At 38.5% G+C, this 21,735-nt stretch overlaps 1 protein-coding gene across 1 annotated transcript in view; it reads right to left on the reverse strand.

Annotated features, from left to right (window-relative positions):
• The window catches only part of MACROD2 (mono-ADP ribosylhydrolase 2), an 890,479-nt gene that overhangs the window by 258,384 nt on the left and 610,360 nt on the right, over nt 1–21,735 (reverse strand). The window contains 1 exon segment of the mRNA XM_069850139.1: nt 10,708–10,781. Coding sequence (XP_069706240.1) covers nt 10,708–10,781 — 74 coding nt within the window.

Consider the following 21,735-nt stretch of genomic DNA (forward strand, 5'->3'; position numbering starts at 1 on the left):
TTTCCCGTACAGAAGGCTGAAAGTCACCTATAAAACTCTTTCCCCAAAACTGAGAACATGTAGCCAGATTGAGGCTTAAATACACAATCCCTTATAACTGTGTGAAAAACCTGGGTGGAAAAAGGCAGAAAAGAATGCAGAACTCAAAAACCCCTTTCTCACACTTCATTAAATTAGGGACATTTGGAGATGGGCTCTTGAAAGGCCCTAGTTTCTTGCAAAAGAGAGAATTCAGAAAGAGACCCACTCCCCTAGATTTCTTGTGCATTGATCATGTGGTAGTTGATTCTTAGCATTTTATTTCAGACTGCAGTACTGAAGAGATTGGCAGTGTATTAGCATGTGGTATTTTCAGTTTAATAGCAAGGACAAGGCAAATCTATGGTCTCAGGAAAGTGCAACACCCCTGGTTCCTGTCCATCCCAAATTTAAGTGAGCTCTGTATATACAATTCAGTTCTGGTAATACTAAAATTGACTCCTGAATTAGGATGAGGAAGGAAAAGCAGACAACAGGTGGGCAACACCAACACGGTTATTTACTGCAAGTCAAATCTATGCTCTGTGCCACAGTGACTTTCATTTCAACTATAAAATTATACTGATTTTAAACCTACTTAATTCAGCTTTAACCCTCAGTCAGTATTTTTCATCTTACATCTTGATCATTTTACAGTTATTTTACTAGTCCCAAAGTCCATTCATCCTTTCTTTTAATATAAAAAATATAATAAAATGAAATGAAATAAAATAAAATAAAGTAAAATAAAATAAAATAAATTCATCCAATCTAGATTTAGTAGTGGCAAATGGCCTAAGGTAGTAAAAATTAGCCTTCATTCTGTTACCTCATGAGAGATCAGGTTAGGAGCAAGGTAAGAACCTAAGTCTTTTCGTAGTCTTTGTTCAAAAACTCTTCTCAGGAAGCACTCTTATGTCCTATTGAAGTAAAGAATTCTATAATTCAACCTAATTTATTCTCCTCTTTTCATTAATCCCAAAGTAAATAAAGAATCACATAATCTGTCCTGAAGTCTAAGTAGGAAGGCAATAGCCTTAAACTGTGCTCACTTTTGGATGTAAGCAAGTTGTTCTGTATTAATTATCAGGTATTTTATCTTGGAAACCTGCCAGTCACTCCCATGTTTCCACAGGTTCTTATTGCCAATGCTCCCCACATACACAGTGCTCTTCTCATCTGTTCTGTCATTTCATATATAATAGACAGAGCCATTTTTCACCTTCCCAGGAATACAGTATGATACAGAACCTATGAGGTATGTGGCCAATATCATCTAACCTATTAAATGTCAGAATCATATATCTGAAACTATATGTCAAGATGCTGTAGTCTAGCAGCAATAAACTCATTTTATTCCTCAGAGGGAATGCACTCCGGCTATGAGAATCCACGTGGGTTTCATTCTGTATAGATTTGATTGTGACCTACTGTTGATGGCTAACATGCTCAGAGATGACGGCAGGAGTCAGTCAGATAAAATCTCAGATGGGAAGACAGAATAAAACTTAACAAAATAGTCCCCTTATAGTTAGCTAACTTGTACTAGTTTGGTCCCCTGTAGGGCGATCCGATGCTTCCTCCAGCATGAGGATTGCCTAATGTATGTTTGTATTTTATTATTATTTCACCTTCACCTGCCATGCTGGACATTCCGCTTTGGGGAAAATTATAGGCATCAGAACTGAATTTAAATCAAGCAGAAGCAGCAGCTTTCCAGCAGCAAAACAGTTACATGAGTTTATTGGAAACAGAACACCAAAAAACAGACATCGTACGCTCTGCAGGATGCCAGGAAAGTGCCTGCAAAACAAAGGATGTGCTCTTGGCTCATGTGGAAGGGCTACTGCCCATGCCAGCGGAGCAGCTTCATTTAGCACTGCATTGTGTGCCGTGGCTAGGCAGGCAGTGCAGCCGTCAGCTGGTAGCCGTCCACTCCAAGTGCACGTGCCTCCAACACATGCTGGGCTGCACAGCTAAAGCACCTCCAGGGCACTCAGAGAGGCCCAGGTCACACGGACAGACATTTCTTGTCTGCAAAGACCTGACCTCAGAGAACTGAAAACACTGCAGCCAAAGGAAACCTCCAAATCAAAGACATCCTCTGCAGGTTCCAGCTGTGGAGCAGGAGGCTAGGCACCAGGCTCCCTGCCGTGATGCCAAAGGGAGCCTCCCCTGGTTTCTGCTGGCACCTTAAAGAGGCCTGGGTGGCTGACTGGCATCAGGGACAGACTTCAGCTGGCCACCTGGTTTATCTGCTGCTGGCAACTGCCTGGACATTCCTATCCTCAGCAGACAGCTTCTGCCGTGAGTCTCCCAAAACTCTGTCTTCATAATGGAAGCATCCTTGCAAACATCTAGAAAGTCAAAGGCAAACCTTCTCCTGCCTCTCCTTCCTCTTACCCCATCTCAGCTGAACTCCTGCAAAGTTCCACTGATATAGTTCACTTGGACATGAAAGAATAGCAAAACAAATTACAGCAGATTTATTAATATGAAGAACTCAGAAGCAAACCAAAGACTGTAACAGCAATTTCTCTGTTACTCATTAGGTATTTTATCTATGTATCTCACTAGAACTACATGGACTGCTTTTCTTCATTTATTTGTCCACTTATTCCCACGTACCCATGGGGTGAGGAGCACAAGCCCATATGAAGAAAAGACTGTCCTGAAGGGTAGCGACAATAACTGAATCTTCCCAATATGAAGGCTGGAATGGGCTGATTGGATAAGCCAGTTTAAGATATTGGGATTTCTGGCTGAAAGCCAGTACTGAAACAAAGGGATGTTATCACAATCTATTTCATCATGCAAGAAATATCAGGAAAGAAAAAATGTAACATTGTTTCTATTTAATTTTTAAGGTCTTTCACACAGCTCACTACAGTAACTTGCACCCCGCCCCCCCCAAAAAGTACAAAAATCTGTGGGAAAAAAAAATTTAAAAAAACCAAAAAACCAAGAGAAAATACAAACCCTGAAGTCACAACAATTTTGTTAATTTAGCTTCATGCCTGTAGAATTTTTGAGCTATTCAAGTTCCTGTTATTATAACAGCCATTTATTTGTAAGGATAAAAAGAAAAAATGCTTTGACAAATTTCAATTCTTAGCTTCTTAACTACTGTAAACACCAAAGAACCTATGCAGAGACTTGTCTTGCGTTAGTGACACTCGTTATCTGTAATGCAGCTACAGGAGTTGTTATTTATGCAGTACACTAAATGTATATAAACCTTTATAAAGATGTATTCATTGAAAACACCTACACTATGCATAGAAGTGGATTTCCCTGATCCTCAACAAATTTTAGGGGGAAGGGGTGTCAGAAAGCCACATTTCCAACCCTCCCTCCCTTTATTTTATTTGTGTTGCAAGTGAGCAACACAGAAACTGGTCATATGGGGCATCAGTCACATAGGACATTCACAGCAATCACAAGCTCTAACATTTCTCTTCAAGAGGGACACTTTCCTGCCTTTCTCTCAATAGCTGTATCAAAAATAACCACAGCTTTTTAAGTTTTATAAATAAAGTATCGTGTGTAATGAATATGGGCTTTGTCTGCTTGGCTTTATCAGGCTTCTACCTGAATAGCAGTCTGAAGAACATATAAAGAAGCATCGCTGCCTTGGCAGCTTACTTATCATTTGAGAAAATGACTTGTCTGTCGGGATGATAGTTAGGTTTGGGCTTTGGGGACAGCACTGAATCTCTTTGAGCCCAGTGAGAGAGCAGCTACACAGAACAAGTAAATCATTTTAATTTTGTACAAGTTGAAAAGCATTTTTTCCTCGACTTCAGCTAGATGACAGTGGCATGATGGCTGATTTTCATTTCAATCAGAGCAGCATATGATTACCACCTAATTAGAATGTAGAAATAGAAAGGAGATCATTTTTTAACCTACCCAAGAGAATGATGCTGGGGGAGGGGAGGAGATTATGTTAATCAAATGATACTGGCATATAAGAGCTACCAAAATAGCCGCCTGAATTTCCATCGGCACCCTTATTGTCCTTGAAGTTCTGTCAATAGCTTCAATCGAAACCTGTATTTTCGGAGCTTTGTTTCAGAGCAATAAATATACTTTAAAATAAATACATGTCACTGCAGGCCCAAACTTGTCATAAAAGATATCACCTTAGGCATAAATACATTTTTTTTTAAATTACATGGAGTTTTGCTGACAACTGTAAAATTGTAAGCATTAAAACTATCCAAGCAAAAACAAAAGTAATACTATCTTAGGGGAAGTTGTTTGCATTAGTTATTTAAAAAAAATATTTGCTTTCATTAATTAAATATTGTCAGCTAGCTACTCCACTACTTTTTGGAATAAACACAGAAATTTAGTTGCTCTGCCTAGGGCAATATAACTGAGGTTACGTTAAAGAAAACTGCATCAGACAACATTTTCCATGACATACTGTCTTCAACTGCATCCTTCAGTAGAGATAAAGACAAGACCTCATCTCAATATGCCACTTTTTTTTAATTGTCTCTGAAGAATGAAGAGATAAAATTAGGTTGCTGCAATCACAAAAGGGAGGAGGAAAAAAGAAAGGTTTTTTTTTGTTTTTTTTAAAAACAAACCTAATAACAAAATGATCTTTCAGACAAGCAGCCTGCAGAAATACTGAAATAGGGTTGCCTTGATTTTTTTCAAGGGCTTTGGAGGTAAAAGCTACTTTTTGTTAGCTGCCTGACCCGCTTTTGAAGTGAGAGACATGAGAAATGTTCCTACCCTGTGGTCTTACACCTCCTAGGTATATGCCTACGTAACGTAACACTGCACAGCACAGGCACTGACAGACTGAAGTGGTGCCCAAATGCACACCACGGGGCGCCACACTTACCTGCGGAGCGCTGTACATGACACAAAGTTGTGATTGTGTTGGTTTACCCTAAAATAAAGCTCTAGTGCTTTTAAAAGCTCACTGAGGCACTCCTACGCTACCCTGTCTTGTGCCATAGAGAACAGTGACAACACACTTTGCTCTGTCCTTCCAGGCAGCGGCTGCCCAGCAGGACATCTTCCTCTCTCCAAATGAGACATCAGTACCTAGCACCATTTTAGGTGCTCAGGACAACCTGCCTGGCATACAGATATCCCTTTGGAGGCCAGTGGCTTCCCTGTGGGTCCTGTGTCATATCTGCCAGCCCATACACTGGTCCTGTCCTCCTGTGGGCACCTAAGACCAGTGCTCTTTTTACTTCAGCAACAACAACTCTTTTGAGTCAAGATGCCTCAAGCAGGCTTAGGCTTGGGTGGCCAGCATACAGCACAGCTGGTTTAAGCCCCGCTGGACCTCTTAGCTGTGTTTTACATTAAGGAAGATGCTCCCTCACCTCCCTACTCTGGCCCTTCCCGACCAGGAGACACCTGCTTACCATCAGGGTGACAAGCTCCATGGGGACAAGCAAACCAGCATAATCTCCCAAAGCTCTGCTTTCTCACCACAGATCTTCCTTTTCCCAAATTCTTACATACTTTCCCCATCCTTAGAAACAAAATTGATTGTGCAGGAGGATAAAAGTCCCTCCAGTCACATCCAGAGTCCCCACTGCAGGAAGCATTTCCTCTGCCCTCCCTGCTCTCATATGCCCACAGCTTCTGCCAGCCAGGCAAGACCAGCTTGACCCCTGCCTGCAACCAAGGGACAAGTGCGTATAGGAATCAGTGCACAGGAAAGGTAATTCCACTTCAACTACTCAATAGAGGAAAATATCATTGTGATTTGGATGAAATACTGAACGAAACAAGCATAGGTGAAGGGCACCCATGTTGAAAATTTCCTCCTGAAAGTTTTTGTCATGATGAGCATTGAAAGTGTGGAAAACAGAGTTCCACTGATTTCAGATACACCAGGATTTTGCTCATCCTTTTTTTCTGGACACATACAATTGTTTTTGTCAGATAACTACTTGCTAAAACACAGGGACCTAAATATCACGTAATTCAGGCATAATGAAAAAAAAAAAAAAAGCGCACTCCAGTAGGGATTCTAATGAAAAGGAATCAAGAATGTGTTGATTTATTTTCCATCTATGTGCTTTTAATCTGCATCAGTTATTTCAATTGAACGTATGTTGCAATCACACTTTTCTTGTTGTTGTTCCACTAGGGTGCGTAACAAATGTTGTGAGATATTGTGCAAGAGAAAGAACACTACTTTTAACTAAATGTGCTTTTAAAATAAAGCCTTTTCTTGAGCACTGAAAAAGTCCTAAGGTGTTTCAAGTCAATGATATAAGGTAAGGCATGTACTGAGCATTTTGTATTTTTCACCCTTTTGAGAAACATAGCATGGTACTAAAGTAAAAGCAAATAATTTCTAACATTGCAAATGTTTGAAGATATCCACCACAAGACAACAAACGTTATCCTTTCCCTACAGCCACTCAGAATGTAGGGTATCCAGTATTTAAAGGAGTCACAATTCTTTTGTGATACCATCGTGGGAAATCAGGTGGCAATATCTCAGACCTTGCCAAATTATCCTAGAAAGAAACATTCTGAACTGTTCAGTGCTTAATGTGCATGTTTAAATGAATCCCAGTGTATAATTTCCTAAAGGATGGGATCCAATTCTATTTTGTGCTCTGAAAAATTCTATTAAACCTTTAGAGTACTTTGTGAGAAGTGAAAATGCCGTTTGCTAAAGAGATAGCCTAGGTGGTCAGCAGTAAATTAAACCAGTACTGCTGACTGCGGCCATTCTTATAAGTTTGCTCCAAGGGATTTCTACGCTTACAGTATAATACCATTTACCAGCTTCTAAACTAGATTCGCCCTCTGGCTGTCAGTCACCAGACCTTGGTGTAAAACATGGCCAGAAATTAGTTTGACTAAGGGTTGCATTTCAAGACCAGAACAGTGCTGCACGTTACATACAACTAAGACCAATTACTTCCAATACTGTTGTTTTTCCCTAGTGGACTTCATGTAGTTACGTTTTAGGCTGCTAGACTATGATGCCTGCTGCCCTGCCTAGTTGGTGTTGCATGTTCAGTAAATTACAATAGATCTCTCCCTGTGTTGCTTTGTAACAATTAACCTCAGAAAGGAGCTAAATACATTTGCATAGTAATGAGACATTCATCTGAGCGGACAGGAGTTAAGCATGCTAATAAGTTTTTATGCAAACACCTGAGGGGTCAAGAACAACAATGGGCTTAGATTAGAAAACCTTTTATTAAATGCAAATCACTTTTCTTGTAAATACTATGACAGAACTTTCTAGGACTGTAACACAGCTTGCTAGAATGAAGTCAGTTAGGTCATATTTTCAGGTCCACAGGCTAAGGAATACAGCCACTGATTTATTTATATTTTGAATTTGTATCAGTGTGGATAAAATCTTCTTTATAGCATCAAAGGAGAGAAGTGCTATAGGAAGGTAGAGAGAAGAAAACAACATTTCCTTATCTTTCACAAATTTGTCATGGTTTCCTGGGATGCAGGAAGGCAGATAAGACACAGCTGCTGTAGAGCACAACAAAAGGCTTACAAAGTTGTCAGGTTTCCGTCTCACTTACCTACCTGCTTTTGCTAAGTATATTTTTATGTAGTCAAACTTCCTAGTGAGCAGGCTATCATTTTGGTCTCTACCTTGCACGAAAACTTCTTGAATTCAATTCACATTCTACATTTAAAGAGATTGAGATCTTAGTTAGAACAACCAGTGCCAGGCACTACTTAAAGATAACTGGCCACCAAACATCTTTGGGACGAAAGGAGCAGAACCTGGTTAGAATTTCTCAAAGAGAAGGCAGATTGCATAGGAAAGAATGAAGGAAAGAAGCTGACTGTGATTCATTGAATTCTGGCACAGCTAAGCGCAGGAGGCCTCTTTCACTCAGGAGAGGTTGTTAGCAGGACACACTGACTCATTTTGACAGTGCACATAGTGTCAGGGGAGTGGTTCTGGTTAGCGATAGCAAGAATGAAACATGGGCAGCCCTCTGAAAAGCTGGCCTCATCAAAAATCGTTAAAGGTTTTGCTCCCAGTCTAGAACATGGGAATTTAAATACCCAGTGGGTGTAGTGGGAGTTTTTCTATTTTATGACAGAAGTTTATAGAAAGGACTATATCATATGGCTATCTGCAGTGATAGTACACTATATTGTTGAGACACAGAAAGCCTTTTTCATTTCAGATACTGTATGATGAGCTACTTTTGGGAAAAATTGGGGTGATGTATAATAATACTACTCGAAATCCAAAATCTAATCCAAGTGAATAGTTGTGCATAATATAAAATGGATCAGCTTGATACCTGGCACAGAGCTATGTCAATTCATATAAATTAGATGAACTATGCTCATCTTGCTATGTGCATTAAACAACAGCAATCCAATAACGGCATGCTTCTCAAAGATCCCTTTAACTACACAAATTAGTGCTACCTTCAGTAGAATTAAGTACTTCTGTTTCGCTGCTGACCTATTTATGGCACGTAAAACATACTAGTATGCCATAGTCTAAAACTGACAAGAGTAGATTGTAGAAAAACCTTACAAAGAGTGAAAGCCTTGTGCAAGAAAGTACAAAGCCATAGATAACTGGACCCTCAAAACATATCTTGACTGACATCTAGTATTCCACTTCCTTCAAAAATTAACAAAAGCTCTTAGGGATCCCTTTGTGACTGTCATATTCACTGATATGTAATAATTGCATCAAATTCATCACATGTACATCTTCAACTGCATCAAACAGCATTAGATCTCAACTTGGTGAGTCTAGTAGTCAAGGTGCTAGGAAACATTTAATTTAACAACTATTAAAGTCAAAAAACAGCTGTGATGTCAGCTCAGTAGTAAAATTTTTAACAATGTTTAGTAGTCAAGACAGCCTGCGCTTTCACTTTACAAGCACTGTAAACTACTGCAACTTATTTAAAAAGAATTCAGATTAAATTGGAGTTTGTGGGGAGCAAGACAGGAAGTTTAGAGCCAGGCAGCCAAGCAGGCCAAGAATTAGAAGGGAATAAGATACAGAGAATGAGAAAGGAGAAATCATCCCTATTCAGTGTTCATAGTCTACAGTAATCTGTGTGAACCATTAGCATTTTGCAAATGTAGGTCGAAATATATTAAAAAATAGTAAAACTCAGATAGGAGTCAAAAGCATATGTAATGAACACTGCCACTTCAATCACCATCTGCTGTGAACCTCAAGTCTTCTTCCAATACATACTTGGAGCTTTCCAAGCTTTTGATAGGCAATGTACTAAATGAGGTCAAGATTCTTGTAATACCACTAAGAGAAAAGTAATTAAGGGGTTTATATCCAATACTTACTCAGCTTTTGAGGGAGAAAAGCTTACTTCTGGAGCAAAAAATATTTCTAGCCTATGATTTAAATTACACTGTAAAAATGCAACTAGGAGAAAATGTAAGATGGCAAAATAGTACAAACTTTCCAACCCTACACTTCAGGGTTAAAATTACATACTAACAAACCAGACTTCCAAAAATATAAGCGTAGAGCTCAGCTAATAAGATGACACTCAGGCATCCACAATGTTAATGACTTTCCATCCAAAACTTCACTGTTTAGTGAACTTCAAAGCTTCCTGTGAGTCACAGGACGCTGCCAGGAGCTCAGTGCTACAAAGAACCAACATCCAAACACATGCACACTCCTTAGACTACCTTTTAAGAAACTAGGTTTGAAAACCCCAACTTCTTATTCAAATCTCAACATAGTATTTCCTTTCAGTGGTGTAAAACAAAACAAAACAAAACACATAGAACTGCTAAATTCCTACTCTCATTCTCCTGATAAAAAAGCCTTCAGAATATATTGCTAGAGGAAAAATATGATTAATTTTGTGCCTGTATCCAGTGCTTCTCCACTGGATGCTTTGTTAAATATTTTCAGACAAAAATACTGAACATTTCTAGCTGTCTGATATCTGCTGGCTGTCATCATGAGGAAACAAGCATATCCTCAGTTTAAGATATCATGATTATTTTACTTGTTCTGTCACTTCGTAGTTGCATTTCTCCAACTCAACACTAGGAACTATCAGCCTGCTAAGAACTCAAAACAGAAAATGACAAAAACTAGAAAGGGGAGATATGGAGATCATTCTGTTGAAAGCATTTTTTTGTCTCATAAAAATAATCACCATCCTGTTGTCACTGGAAGACCACCAGTGCGGTTATAAATTCACAGTTTTATCACATTTTTAGAGAGTGGTCCAGGGAAAACAAACACTTCACTGTAATCAAACAAAAATTTAATGAAAATAGAAAATACTATCATGCAACTCTTTACTGTAAAGTGACCCCAGGAACAGAACTGCCCTTTGGTGGCTGTTTCCACTGGCAACTGTTACACATTTCCTTTCCAAAGATCTCATTATTACATGAAAACTCTCACACTTAGTAACAGCTTAGGAAGAGAATAGTCTTTTACTTCCCCAAGAAAGATTACAATGCACAGGAAATGCACAATATGTTTTCAAACAAAGGTATTTCCTTTCAACTGCACTGCAGCTTTAAAATATAACAGTCTTTCCTTGGCTATATTGTCCTGACCTGATTTCATTTGTCTTAGACTAAATAAGAGACTTTGAGGCTCAAGCCTATGTTTACTCTCTTTTCACAGTTCTGGAGTTAAAGACCATAATCGTAAACAGAAATTTGGGAAATTTGCATTTCATTCCATACCTCATTGTGATTCTTGCTTAACCATTCCTTAATAGTGTTAAGGGCAATGACAGCAGCAGGCTCATTTGGAAAACCTAAAGACAGAAGAAATGAGAGATAAATAAAAGACACACATTTTTCTACATGTACAAGAAAATAAAAATCTGGATATTCCCCGCCCCACCCCCCCACCCCCCGTTTCTTTGACTATTTTGGGATTGCAGTTGGTCAACTCCCTTCTCAGATTTTTAAAAAGGTTTTAGGTAACACCAACTACTTTTTTCCCCAGCTAATAGGTCTGATGATGTTTTAACGATTTTTTTTTTTTTTTTCAAACTCTAGTTAGGAAACTCCACAGCTCAAAAGGAGTAGAAACAATAGAGTGCTATATGTGCGTCATACTAGGCAGGGAACAATACAACGGATACAGAATCGTTAGGTTGGAAAAGACCTTTGAGACCACTGAGTCCAACCATACCTATTCACCATATATGACTGTAACAAATACTAGGCTTACTTTTCATGGCATGCAAGGAACATTCAGGTGTTTTTTAAGGCACAGAGGCTTTCTTAACGCTTTCTTTCTTTAATCCATCTATCAGCAAAACTATACAATACTATGACCCCAATGCCATAGGTCAATAAAGGATAGAAACGTTTAAGTTAGGAATCTTTTAATTTATGACATAAACCGTAATGAATAACTCTGGAAATTGAGGGATTTGTGAAGTGCAAGCGTATGAATTTAAGGCCTGATACTGCATGATATACTAGCAACAGTAACTCCCCACAGCACTAAACAATATTAGAAATCTTTCCAGGGATACAGACTTTTTGCTTTGATGGTCTCTATCTATCAAATCTAAAGATGCTTTCATTACTTAGGCAGCCTTAATTTAATTTTACTTTAAATTCCTAACTTGAAGGAAGCAAATTATTTTTGTGAGGATTTAAAAATAAAAATCCATAAACTGTATGAATAGCTCTCAGTAGGTTAGATTAACAGAGCAGCCTTTGGAAGAGGTAGAGATGTAGGAACAGTAAGCAATGGGGCAAGAGAGTGTCAAGAAATTTGGCATACAGCTACATACATATAAACCTTTGCACATCATATATCACCCGTCATACCATAAATCGAAATGCAGACACTGCAAAAATTAGTAGTTGTGTCCAGCGTTTTGATCTAGCACATTATCCTCCAATCTTGTACCTTCTTAACCCTTTCTTAGAACTTAGGTACTGCTAGGTTAGGGAAAAAAAAAAAAAAAACCACAAAACCAAACAAAACCCCTCCACCCTTTTTGAGTCAGATCCCCAAAACATTACTCCCTGTAACTGGACTCTGCAAGGATTTTGTCCAGCAATACGTGTACAGTTTCAAAGTGATAGATTACAACTATCTAGCAGGAGTAGCAAGTAAAACAGCCAATGTTTGAGATATACTGACATTTAGCACGTGCTTCTTTGCACACATCTCTCAATACAGCATATTTTTAAATTTTTTGAAATCTTTTTTTCCAGGTTCAAGATAGAAAATTAGCCAAGATCCTACAAGTGCTACTGTGGATACTTCCATTGCCACTGGGAAAAAATATTCTTATGACATTTAATAATGTTGCTGATCTCATCAAGGCATATGTCTTATGACACAAACTAACGAACAGTAATGAAACCCAAAGCAGGGACTTCCAACAGCCTCATTTTCATCATATAAAATAACAGACCATCTGCTTAAATTAGTAATATCCTATCTAACAAACCTGGACTTTGTGACACAGAAATTCTGTACTGAGTGCGGTAGATTCAACTGGACATAGAATGAGTGCCATGCAGAGGGAGAAATACTTATTTCAGATAACTGATACATCATTGTTTATGTACTGAATGGTTTATTTTCAGAACAATTCTCCCTCCAGCAAGATTCACTTTCCAGGCTTGTTTTTAACTCCCTTGCAGCAGGGTATTTGCCCAAAACTGTGATAAAGCACTGGCAATTTTATAGAATCTCTCCATCAATTATACATTATTTAGAAAACCTCTGCCATACTAACCAATCTTAAATAGAAGCTTATCTAGCAAACTGGTATTCAATTACTCCTAAGTGATCACAGTGTAAAAAAGTAATTCAGCAACGAAAATGAAAAGCCTTGAATTCTGTGTATGATTTCAGAAAATATCTTGAAATCCATAGAAGCATTTTATGACTAGTTACCCCCACTCCACCCACCCACCCCCACCCCCCAAATAATTAGTATTTTACACACATTTCTGGTAATTTTAGTAAAAGGATTACCTTGTTGGCTTTGTGCAGAAGCAGGATGGAATTTAGCATCCTGTTCCATACCCTGCACCAGCACAAAAGGCCTTGTGTCTCTGGCTCTTGAGCAGAAAAACGCTTTGGTTTACAGGACTGGGTTAAAGGAAGAGAAAGTGAGGTGGGATCTTTTTAAACATGTTTTTGTGTTATTTTTAATCTCTAAACTGCATTTGTCTGCCATAACATTTTTGGTCTGCTCCCATACACACACCCATCCCCCCTTCCCCACTTTCCTTTCAGCAAAAAAGCAATCTCAGTGAGCACGTGGGAATCAAATTACTTGAGAGAAATGAGCTCGAGGAGCCTCACAGTTAACCGACTGCTGGAGCAGCAGCTCAGGCAATTCTGGCTAAAGGCTCAATTTCACAAAAGATAAAACAGGTGAAGTAATAAGAGTGACACTGGCCCATGTTACTGCAGTGAGTGCTCCTCCAGAATACTGAAAAGGACAAGGGCACAAAAAGGCAAAGAAGCATTAGGCGTAAGGCACAGGCAAGCGGTGCTGCCGTAGGACTTCACTGGGTTTATTTGGCTGGAGAAGAAGGGAAGGTTGGCAGGCTGTACATCATGGATAGGTGTGGGGGTGAAGCACATACCTACTCCCACAGGCCTCTAACGTGGCCTGGGCTTCCTACATTCTCCAGTGGCAAAGCTGACATTTTGGTAACAAATCCCACTTTACCACAGAAATAGAGCAGTTCCTGAAGAGCTGCTTCAACAAATGGGAATTTTACTGCAGCCCTCTGCATTTTGCCATGCTCACTAATCACATCTCACCATCTATTACTGGGATCTACTCCCATCCCTTCCTACTGCTCTACTTCTCTATGTCCACTCTGCAAATCCTAGAAGCAAGCAGCTGTCTCTTGTGCCTCTCTCACTTCAGGGGCCTCCCTTTAAAGTACAGTATTATTCATGAATAACAGCTGATGCCACAGTGGCTGCAAGCCTGATAAACCAGGAGGAACAAGGGTGTGCAGAAAGTCCTTCATGGTTTGAAAGATACAGTGGGTGTGAAGGAGAGATCTGATGTGCATGTGTGGCCACAGCTGAGCTTTGCTCTGTTTGTTCAATACTACCAACTGTGGAAGTATGTCAGTGTTGACCATCTCCAAATTCCTGTCCCTCTGGCCTTATGGGAAAAGGGTGCAGCACAGCTGTATTTCCTGAAATACTTGTTAATCAAAAATCTTTGCAATTTGCTTGGAAACTGTTATGAAAGATCTCACATCTTTGCCCAATTGCTTCACAGCTGAAACATTGCTCTAGACAAGACAGCTGCCTTTGTATACACCCCTAGAAAAGTGACTGACAGATTTAACGCTGATTTGGGTACCAGCATCACTCAGGCTACAGTCAAACTTAGAAACTTCCTCTCCTCCTCTTTGCATGTTGTTAATAGATGCATATACTACTACACTCACCCTCTAAGATGAAGGCTATGCATTCAAACTCTCCACTACAACCCCCCCATCCTACTACCATCAGGTATATTGCTGAATCTAAACTCTACTGCTTTTGCTATGTTCTTGCACAGATATTACCCACCGTGACAGCCTATGAAAGCTTTAACAGGTCTTCAAACTTACAAGTTCTATACCTTTTTCCAGGACTTTACCACATTGTTCCTGGAAACTAACACAGACCTGAGAAATGGGTGCTGAAACTAGATGAACACTGCGGGAGTTCTCCCAGTCAACATGACCACGATTTTACATGGAAGGTATGATAACATCTGGTAGAATTAATTTGAAATATTTGATATTAAATAAATATACTGTTTAAGAGGAGGAGAATGTGGAGGAAAACTGAGAAAGATAGTAATTATAGAGAAACACATTGAAGTTCCCCTTATATTTTGTATTTATTCCCTGGAAAGCAACTGACAAGAATGTGAAGTCCCCCTGTTTCATCAATGTATGGAAAATATGCAATGAATTATCTGCAGTTAGACACTCTAAAGTGACTGCTTTGCCTTTTGTGCTTGGGGGATTTAGCAGAGAAACATCCACGCTATTGTGAGTGTCTGTTACCGTATGCCTAAATTGCCTGTGCAGTATCTGAAAAACGTATATTGGAAGTTCTTCAATGAATAACAGTGGAAGAAGGATTTTACGAGATAAAATTAACACAAATCTATTTAAAGGACTCTCAAATTGTATGGAGATACTGGTCACTTTAACTGTCTCTTCTACTGCACTCAACCCAATGCTGCATCTTATTAAAAATATCCAACAACAAATCAGGTAATGCCACCTCCCTATGAAAAGCCCCTTAAAAGGTAAGTACTAAGTAATCAAACTTCAATATGATAGTGCTGAAGATGATGATAAGTTTATATCAGTTAGGCTATCATACTAACAAGTAAACATCAATCCAGAAAATCATTTCAGTAGCTGGACAGGTAAGTTTTAAAATTTGTCAGTTTAACTGAGATTGCTAATGTTTTCCATAAATCAGCTCATCTTGGAAGAAAAAAGGGCCTGCATTGTTTTCTGTTAGCACAGCCTAAGTTCTAGACAGGTTTGGTTTTTTTGTTTTTTTTTTTGTTGTTGTTTAAGACTGTTCCCTTCTCTATGGTTTCTGAAAGGCTCATCATAATCTTAATATTCTTATTTGCCAGCTTTTGATGGTTTAATTTTGAAGTGAATCATGAAAAGAACCAAACGCACATCAACACAAATACTCATTACAAGTTTCTCACACTTTCTCAGAAAAATATCTACATAGGCATGTTTCTGCATATATCAAGATGCAATAGCTCACAGACTGCTCCAGTTTTCTAAAATCAGATTCAAGTTCCATTGTTTAATCAACAAGACTATCAAATCATAATAACTTCCATTTATTTAGTTTATATGTTTGTCAGCGATGTTTAATAATACATAAAGGAAGCTCCTCAAATAGTTGCTCAACAGTCACATTTTGACACTGTGCAACTGTACTGAAGACCCCATATGCAGTCAGTACGACAGAGTCTTTCCACCGTATATCAACTATTTGCTATGTGGGAATCAGTAGCAGCAGATGGTGTTGAAAATAAAAATCCTAGGTTTTGTTATATAAAAAAAAGGAAAAGGGGAAAAAAAGGCACTAAGAATTTATTCCATATACATTCTGAAACCCAGTATTATTACTGGAGCTAAAAATGCTTTCTGAATCACAACAGATACATGAATAACAGTGTCATAACGGTCATGTGGGTAAACGCTAGCTATTGACAACACACTAATCATAACATTTCAGCCTTATCACGTTATGACAATAAAAAGAAACAAATGACATTCACAGCCATGCAGACCTGAAGTGGGGTTACTCAATACATTCACTTGTCCTTCAGTTGTGAAACTAGCAGTATAATCTTGCAACTGATCCCATATAATCATCTTGTCAAAGATATATTATAGTAGTCAAAATGAATTCACTCATCCTAGGCTGATTCCCATTACCATGGTGAATCTGGCCTTTCTGGATGCACACACTGTAGTATTCTACCAGTAAGCTTAGGTCCTTGCTATTGTTGAGCTTACCTCCTCCCCCATCCCTTTTTTTTTTAATAACCATGGTCATGTGGTGATTGGATAAATAAGGTGACAAGTTGCCACCTTAATCATTTCTGTGGACACTCGCACCTGAAAAGGAAGTGCTCTCATTTGCATCAGCTGCATTGAAGACTAAGCAGAAGAGCTATGAATCTTCTGCTAAATAACCTACCTTGCCTTATTGAACTCATTCAGCCAGATAAAACCTTATTTTCTGTCCATTCAAAAAGTCTCAGAAAGACAGCGGAATGAAGTACTGTAAAAAGCCAGTAACCTTACTGTTACCCCAGTTACTCCAAGAAACAAAGCTGCCCATATTCACTGCATCCCTTAGAGACCACACCAGAGTAATTGATTAGCATGCATATAAAATGTCAAAGGAAAATGAGAAATTTTCAAAATTCTTAAACAAAATATTCTTCTGAAGGAATCGTTATATACCTCTCAATTCCTCTCAAGCAAGGAACATGTCTTTTCAATTTCCTTCACTGGAAAAAATCAGCACTGATAGAAAAATACATACAGTTCCTAAAGAGTGATTGCCAACTGTATTCAACTACTGACATGATAAAGAGGCAGCTGGTAGAAGATAGTTAATAAAGAAAGCCAAAATAAGCATCTATCAACTAATGCAAGAAACAGAATATCTCTGCCACGATACAATGACACAAAGCAGTAGAGTACTGAAATGACAGAGCGCCTTCATTCAAGGTACAAGTACCTTCATTCAAAGAAGTGCACTGAGTAACTCAGTAATCCCAGATTAGAACAACCAATGTCAATGCTGGCACTAAGGCACCTTATAAACTTCATGCAAGTCAGTAAAACCACGACAATTTGCAAGCTGAGATGCACTGGCTCTCTTGACAAGAGGGTTGGCTCAACCTCTTCTTGTAAGAAAAGATGCTCAGCATGTGCTCATTGCTGCACTGACCAACAGTGGTTTCTTTTCCAGTCAGCAAGAGAGGTCAATTACAAGAAGCTAAGTATAATGCAATAAAAACCAAGTCATTGCCATTTCTATGAAACACACATCATCATACCATGCTCCAATTCACACTCTACAACATGGATATCAGCGGAGGAATACCTGACATCTATATTGAAAGTGTCAGTTGAATGTAGGCTTATACTATAATTAATTAGGTCATACGAGCAGAGAGAGGCTCATATAGGATTCCCCTAAAGAATTTCAATTTTATTGTGCTCTTTGGTATTTATTAACACTGGGAGAAAGGAAAAAAAAAGTTTTACTGAAAATGCACTTGGGCTGCTGAAGAGGAATGGAGTTCCCCTACAAGTACCTTACTGCAATAGGTATTATGCTGGGATTCTGCAGGAGTGCTGCGTATTTGCAAGAAATTCACTTTTCTGAAGCAGTCAGTACATTTTTATTAGAAGTCAAGATACTGGTTTCATTCTTTTTCCAGTATTTATAGGGATTATGCTTGTAGGGGGACCACATCATGGATAAATGAGTTCTCCAAGTCTTCTGAAAAAATGTAGCAGCAATACTAAGAGACTCTCTGGCAAGCAAACTGCTTTGTAGCTGTGCTGTTTACTGTGTGATGTGATGGAGCTTTTCTGACTGTCAGGGCATTTATAATGATTTTGTAGAATATTAAGGCTTCAAGCTGAGCATTATAGGGAAAACAGCAGAAAGATCTCACCACAACACAGAAAGGGAAAAGATCTCACTACCCTGGTAATTAGCATTCTCATACAGTAAAAGTAAGAATATATAATGCAAATACAACTGAAAGTACACTTACACAGGCAGTTTCATAATTATAAAATCTACCTATGAGAATGTATATGTGATGTTTGTGTAAATTACGTAACTGTTTAGACACACATATGCAGCTCTTCATGAGCTCAAGTACATGATTCTTCTTAAAACACACTATACACTACATCCAGAACTGCTATTTCAGAAACAACTGTTGTACAGAAAAATGTTAATTGAAAGAGGTTTCAAAGTATACATGAGCTCCTTAATGCAAAGAATTTAATCTATTTATCCATATATAGCATGCAAGTTGGTTTTTTTTTTAGGGTGGCAACATAATACAGGGAAAGTAATTTGAAACAAAGTGTAAAGCACTAGTCAGCTGTGAAATCTCCCATCATACACTGAATTGAACAGCAATGGGATATTGGCTTCATTGTAGTTACAATTCCAACAAGGTTAAACATTTATTCTATCCATTGATTTAAATAAAAATGCCTTGTTCTCTATCGAAGCAATGAGTAGGGATTCAATCTTACCTTTCTGAAACACCTTGCTAATGCTGCAAGACGTAAAAACAAATAAACAGCACTCCCCACACCCACATACTCTGAAATCCAACTGAAATTGGTAGTTATAAAAAAATGTAGTCCTATGCAGTGATGCTTGACCTTTACTGACACTATTCCAGGCCCTCCTTAACACACAGTGCCCCGAAGCACTGAGGGAAGCCTAAGCATCTAGACATCTGCTGTTCAGCAACAGGAATAAAGTACCTACTCTGGATCTCGCAGAGACTGCTTCCCAATGGAAATAAATCTTACAATTGATTGCAAACTTTAATTGAAGGCTCATCTGAAGTTGAGATGTTCTCAACGTGCATCTCCTTGCTGGAGTCCCTGATGCCTATTAATACATCTGCCACTACTGGCTCGGCAGGGGGAGAAGCATCAGAAATTGCTATGAGAGACTTGCTCTTCTCCTTGCTGACAGGATCTTTGTGCAGACAGTGGGAGCCTGGAAAGTGCATTGAAGTACAGCTCGTTGGGGTGGAGGAAGAGGACAGAAGGAAGGACCTCTTGCATGGTTTGGGGGAGGAGGGCTGAATCTTGCAGAGGCAATTTCAGGGCTGTTTGCTTTGCTGGAGTTCTCAGTGTTTCAACTAGAACAGGCAGCACATTGTAAGAGGAGTTACAAGTACAAGGACATGGGGAATACACATGTATATGAGGGACATGAGGGAAGACAAGCTATTAGAGCAAAATGAAAGAAGATGACAGTATAAAAAGTACGAAAAACTTCAGAGGAATAAAACATACATAGGCAATGGAAAAAATGCAATGTCACATAAAGAAAACAGCCAGCATTGCCAGCCCAGCTCTATCCTTTAAATCACTTCCACCACATTCAATTGCTCTGACAGATGCAACCCAAGGACCTAGCTGGATTATCTAAAACCAACAGAGTACTTGGTGAAGGCCATACGCATACAAGAACAAACAAAATAATCTGACATTATTTCTACTGAAGCACAGTTCTTATCTTCTCTCTAAGGGAAATCAAAGATTTCCTAAGAGCACATAAAGAAAATCAGCTGAAACTACATATAATCTCTCCTAGAGGGGAAAAAAAAAAAAAGGGGGGAACAAAGATTCTTTTATCTTTTTCACCAAAAGACATATATGGAAAAAAAGTTATAGGGTAGGTTGGGTGAAAAAGCAAGATGCTGTGTGAGGCGTATTTAATCTATATCATTCACATTGTGGATTTTTTTTCCCCCCATCCTTGTCTCAGGCTGTGATAAACCGTACTAAAAGGTCACACAGGCCAGCAGCTACTGTAGTCAGAAAACCTACAACAGCTCAAAACTGAAATATTTCCACATAATCTGAAGTTCAGAAATGCCAGTACATTTTGCACAAACAGAGAGGGGGTGCATTTTATTTTGTAAGCCTAATGGTTTCAATTTTTCACTATACAATAGGGGATTTCATACTACTCCAACCTCCACTACGTGAATGCTGCTAAAACAAGTGCTTGTGCAGGATTTTTGACTTGACACATCATCACACTATCTCAACATTTTATGCATTAATTTTTTAAGAGAAAGCATTTTTTCCTCCTTGCCTAGATGCTGCTTCATTTCTGTAAAAGTCATTTGCCTGGTAAGAGGTGTGTTCCATCCAAAAATACATATCCTTCTTTGGTCCAGCAAGGGTCACAGTGTGCCTTAGATTGATTTTATGATAGTGTATGTATCAGCAACTAGCCAATCTGCTCTAGATGCATGACTTCAGTTAAGGCTGTACTGCAGCAACTTTGTGAATAAAAACTACATGGAAGCCACCAGCAGATATTCAAACTTCCTCCCACTGCACTGAACACTCTTTTTGCTTGTTCTGATCACAAGCAATACCTGAGATCACAGCAATATACACAAAAGGGGAAACATAATGGAGTTTTAGGGATTGGATTATAGGCAAGCATAAGGAAAACCTGAAATTTAAAACTCTGATTTCAGGAAACCTGACTGGTTACAACCATGTATCTCATACTTCCAATGCTCTTAGCACATCCTAGTATGCTACAGTATATAGAACACATGATTAATGGGTAAAATACAAAAACACCATAAACTCTTGAAAACCTTGACTCTTCTTCCAGCTTCTTTCTATTTTTAAGGACTCGCTCACATCCTAATTATACATACCTGTGTTAGCACCCCCTTATTGCAATGTTTCTCTTGACTGAGAGGCAGCCCCTAGCATCAGTTGCCTTTTAAACCCAACAATATTAGTTGATCAATAAAATATCCCAGATTTCATCGGGTTCTTCAGTGTATAAAAAGGTCACAGCATTAACTGTCAAACAAGTATTTTTGAAAAACATGATTTCTGCTAATTTCTCTAATTTGCATTTCACTCACAATTCTGCATTTACTGAGTCTTGCATACTTCAATCAAAAAGGAAATTAAATAACTAGTTAATGGCACTTCCAATCCCACAATTTCAAATCTAATTTAGTGTTGATATGAACTTTAAGTCTTATTAACACTTTTTTAAAAATAGTATATTCAGCAGGTACTCTGACAAGTTGTCAGTGTGATTTTTTTTTTTTAACGATTATATAAGCAAATGTGTTCTGCTCTAGTAGGTAATGGAAATTCCTAATGTTTAGGAAGGATTAAAAAATGTCAACATTTCTGGTTAGACCAACACTGGCAAATCCAGCTTTAAAGTAAAAAGATTTCACTTTGCAAAAGGCTATTCTTCAGGAGGAAAAAAACCCAAATAAACATGTTTTCCATGTCATTTTGAGCACTATTCAGATTGATATATAGGAGAAAGAAATGTCAATGCAAGTTACAATTACTGTAGTCAGAAGCAATGCCTGTATCTGAAAAGGAGCCTATTCTATAACTGGTTAGAACAAGCAGTGAAGGATATGAAGACTAAAAAAA

Source organism: Phaenicophaeus curvirostris, chromosome 2 (assembly GCF_032191515.1).
Source record: "Phaenicophaeus curvirostris isolate KB17595 chromosome 2, BPBGC_Pcur_1.0, whole genome shotgun sequence".
Lineage (NCBI taxonomy): Eukaryota > Metazoa > Chordata > Aves > Cuculiformes > Cuculidae > Phaenicophaeus > Phaenicophaeus curvirostris.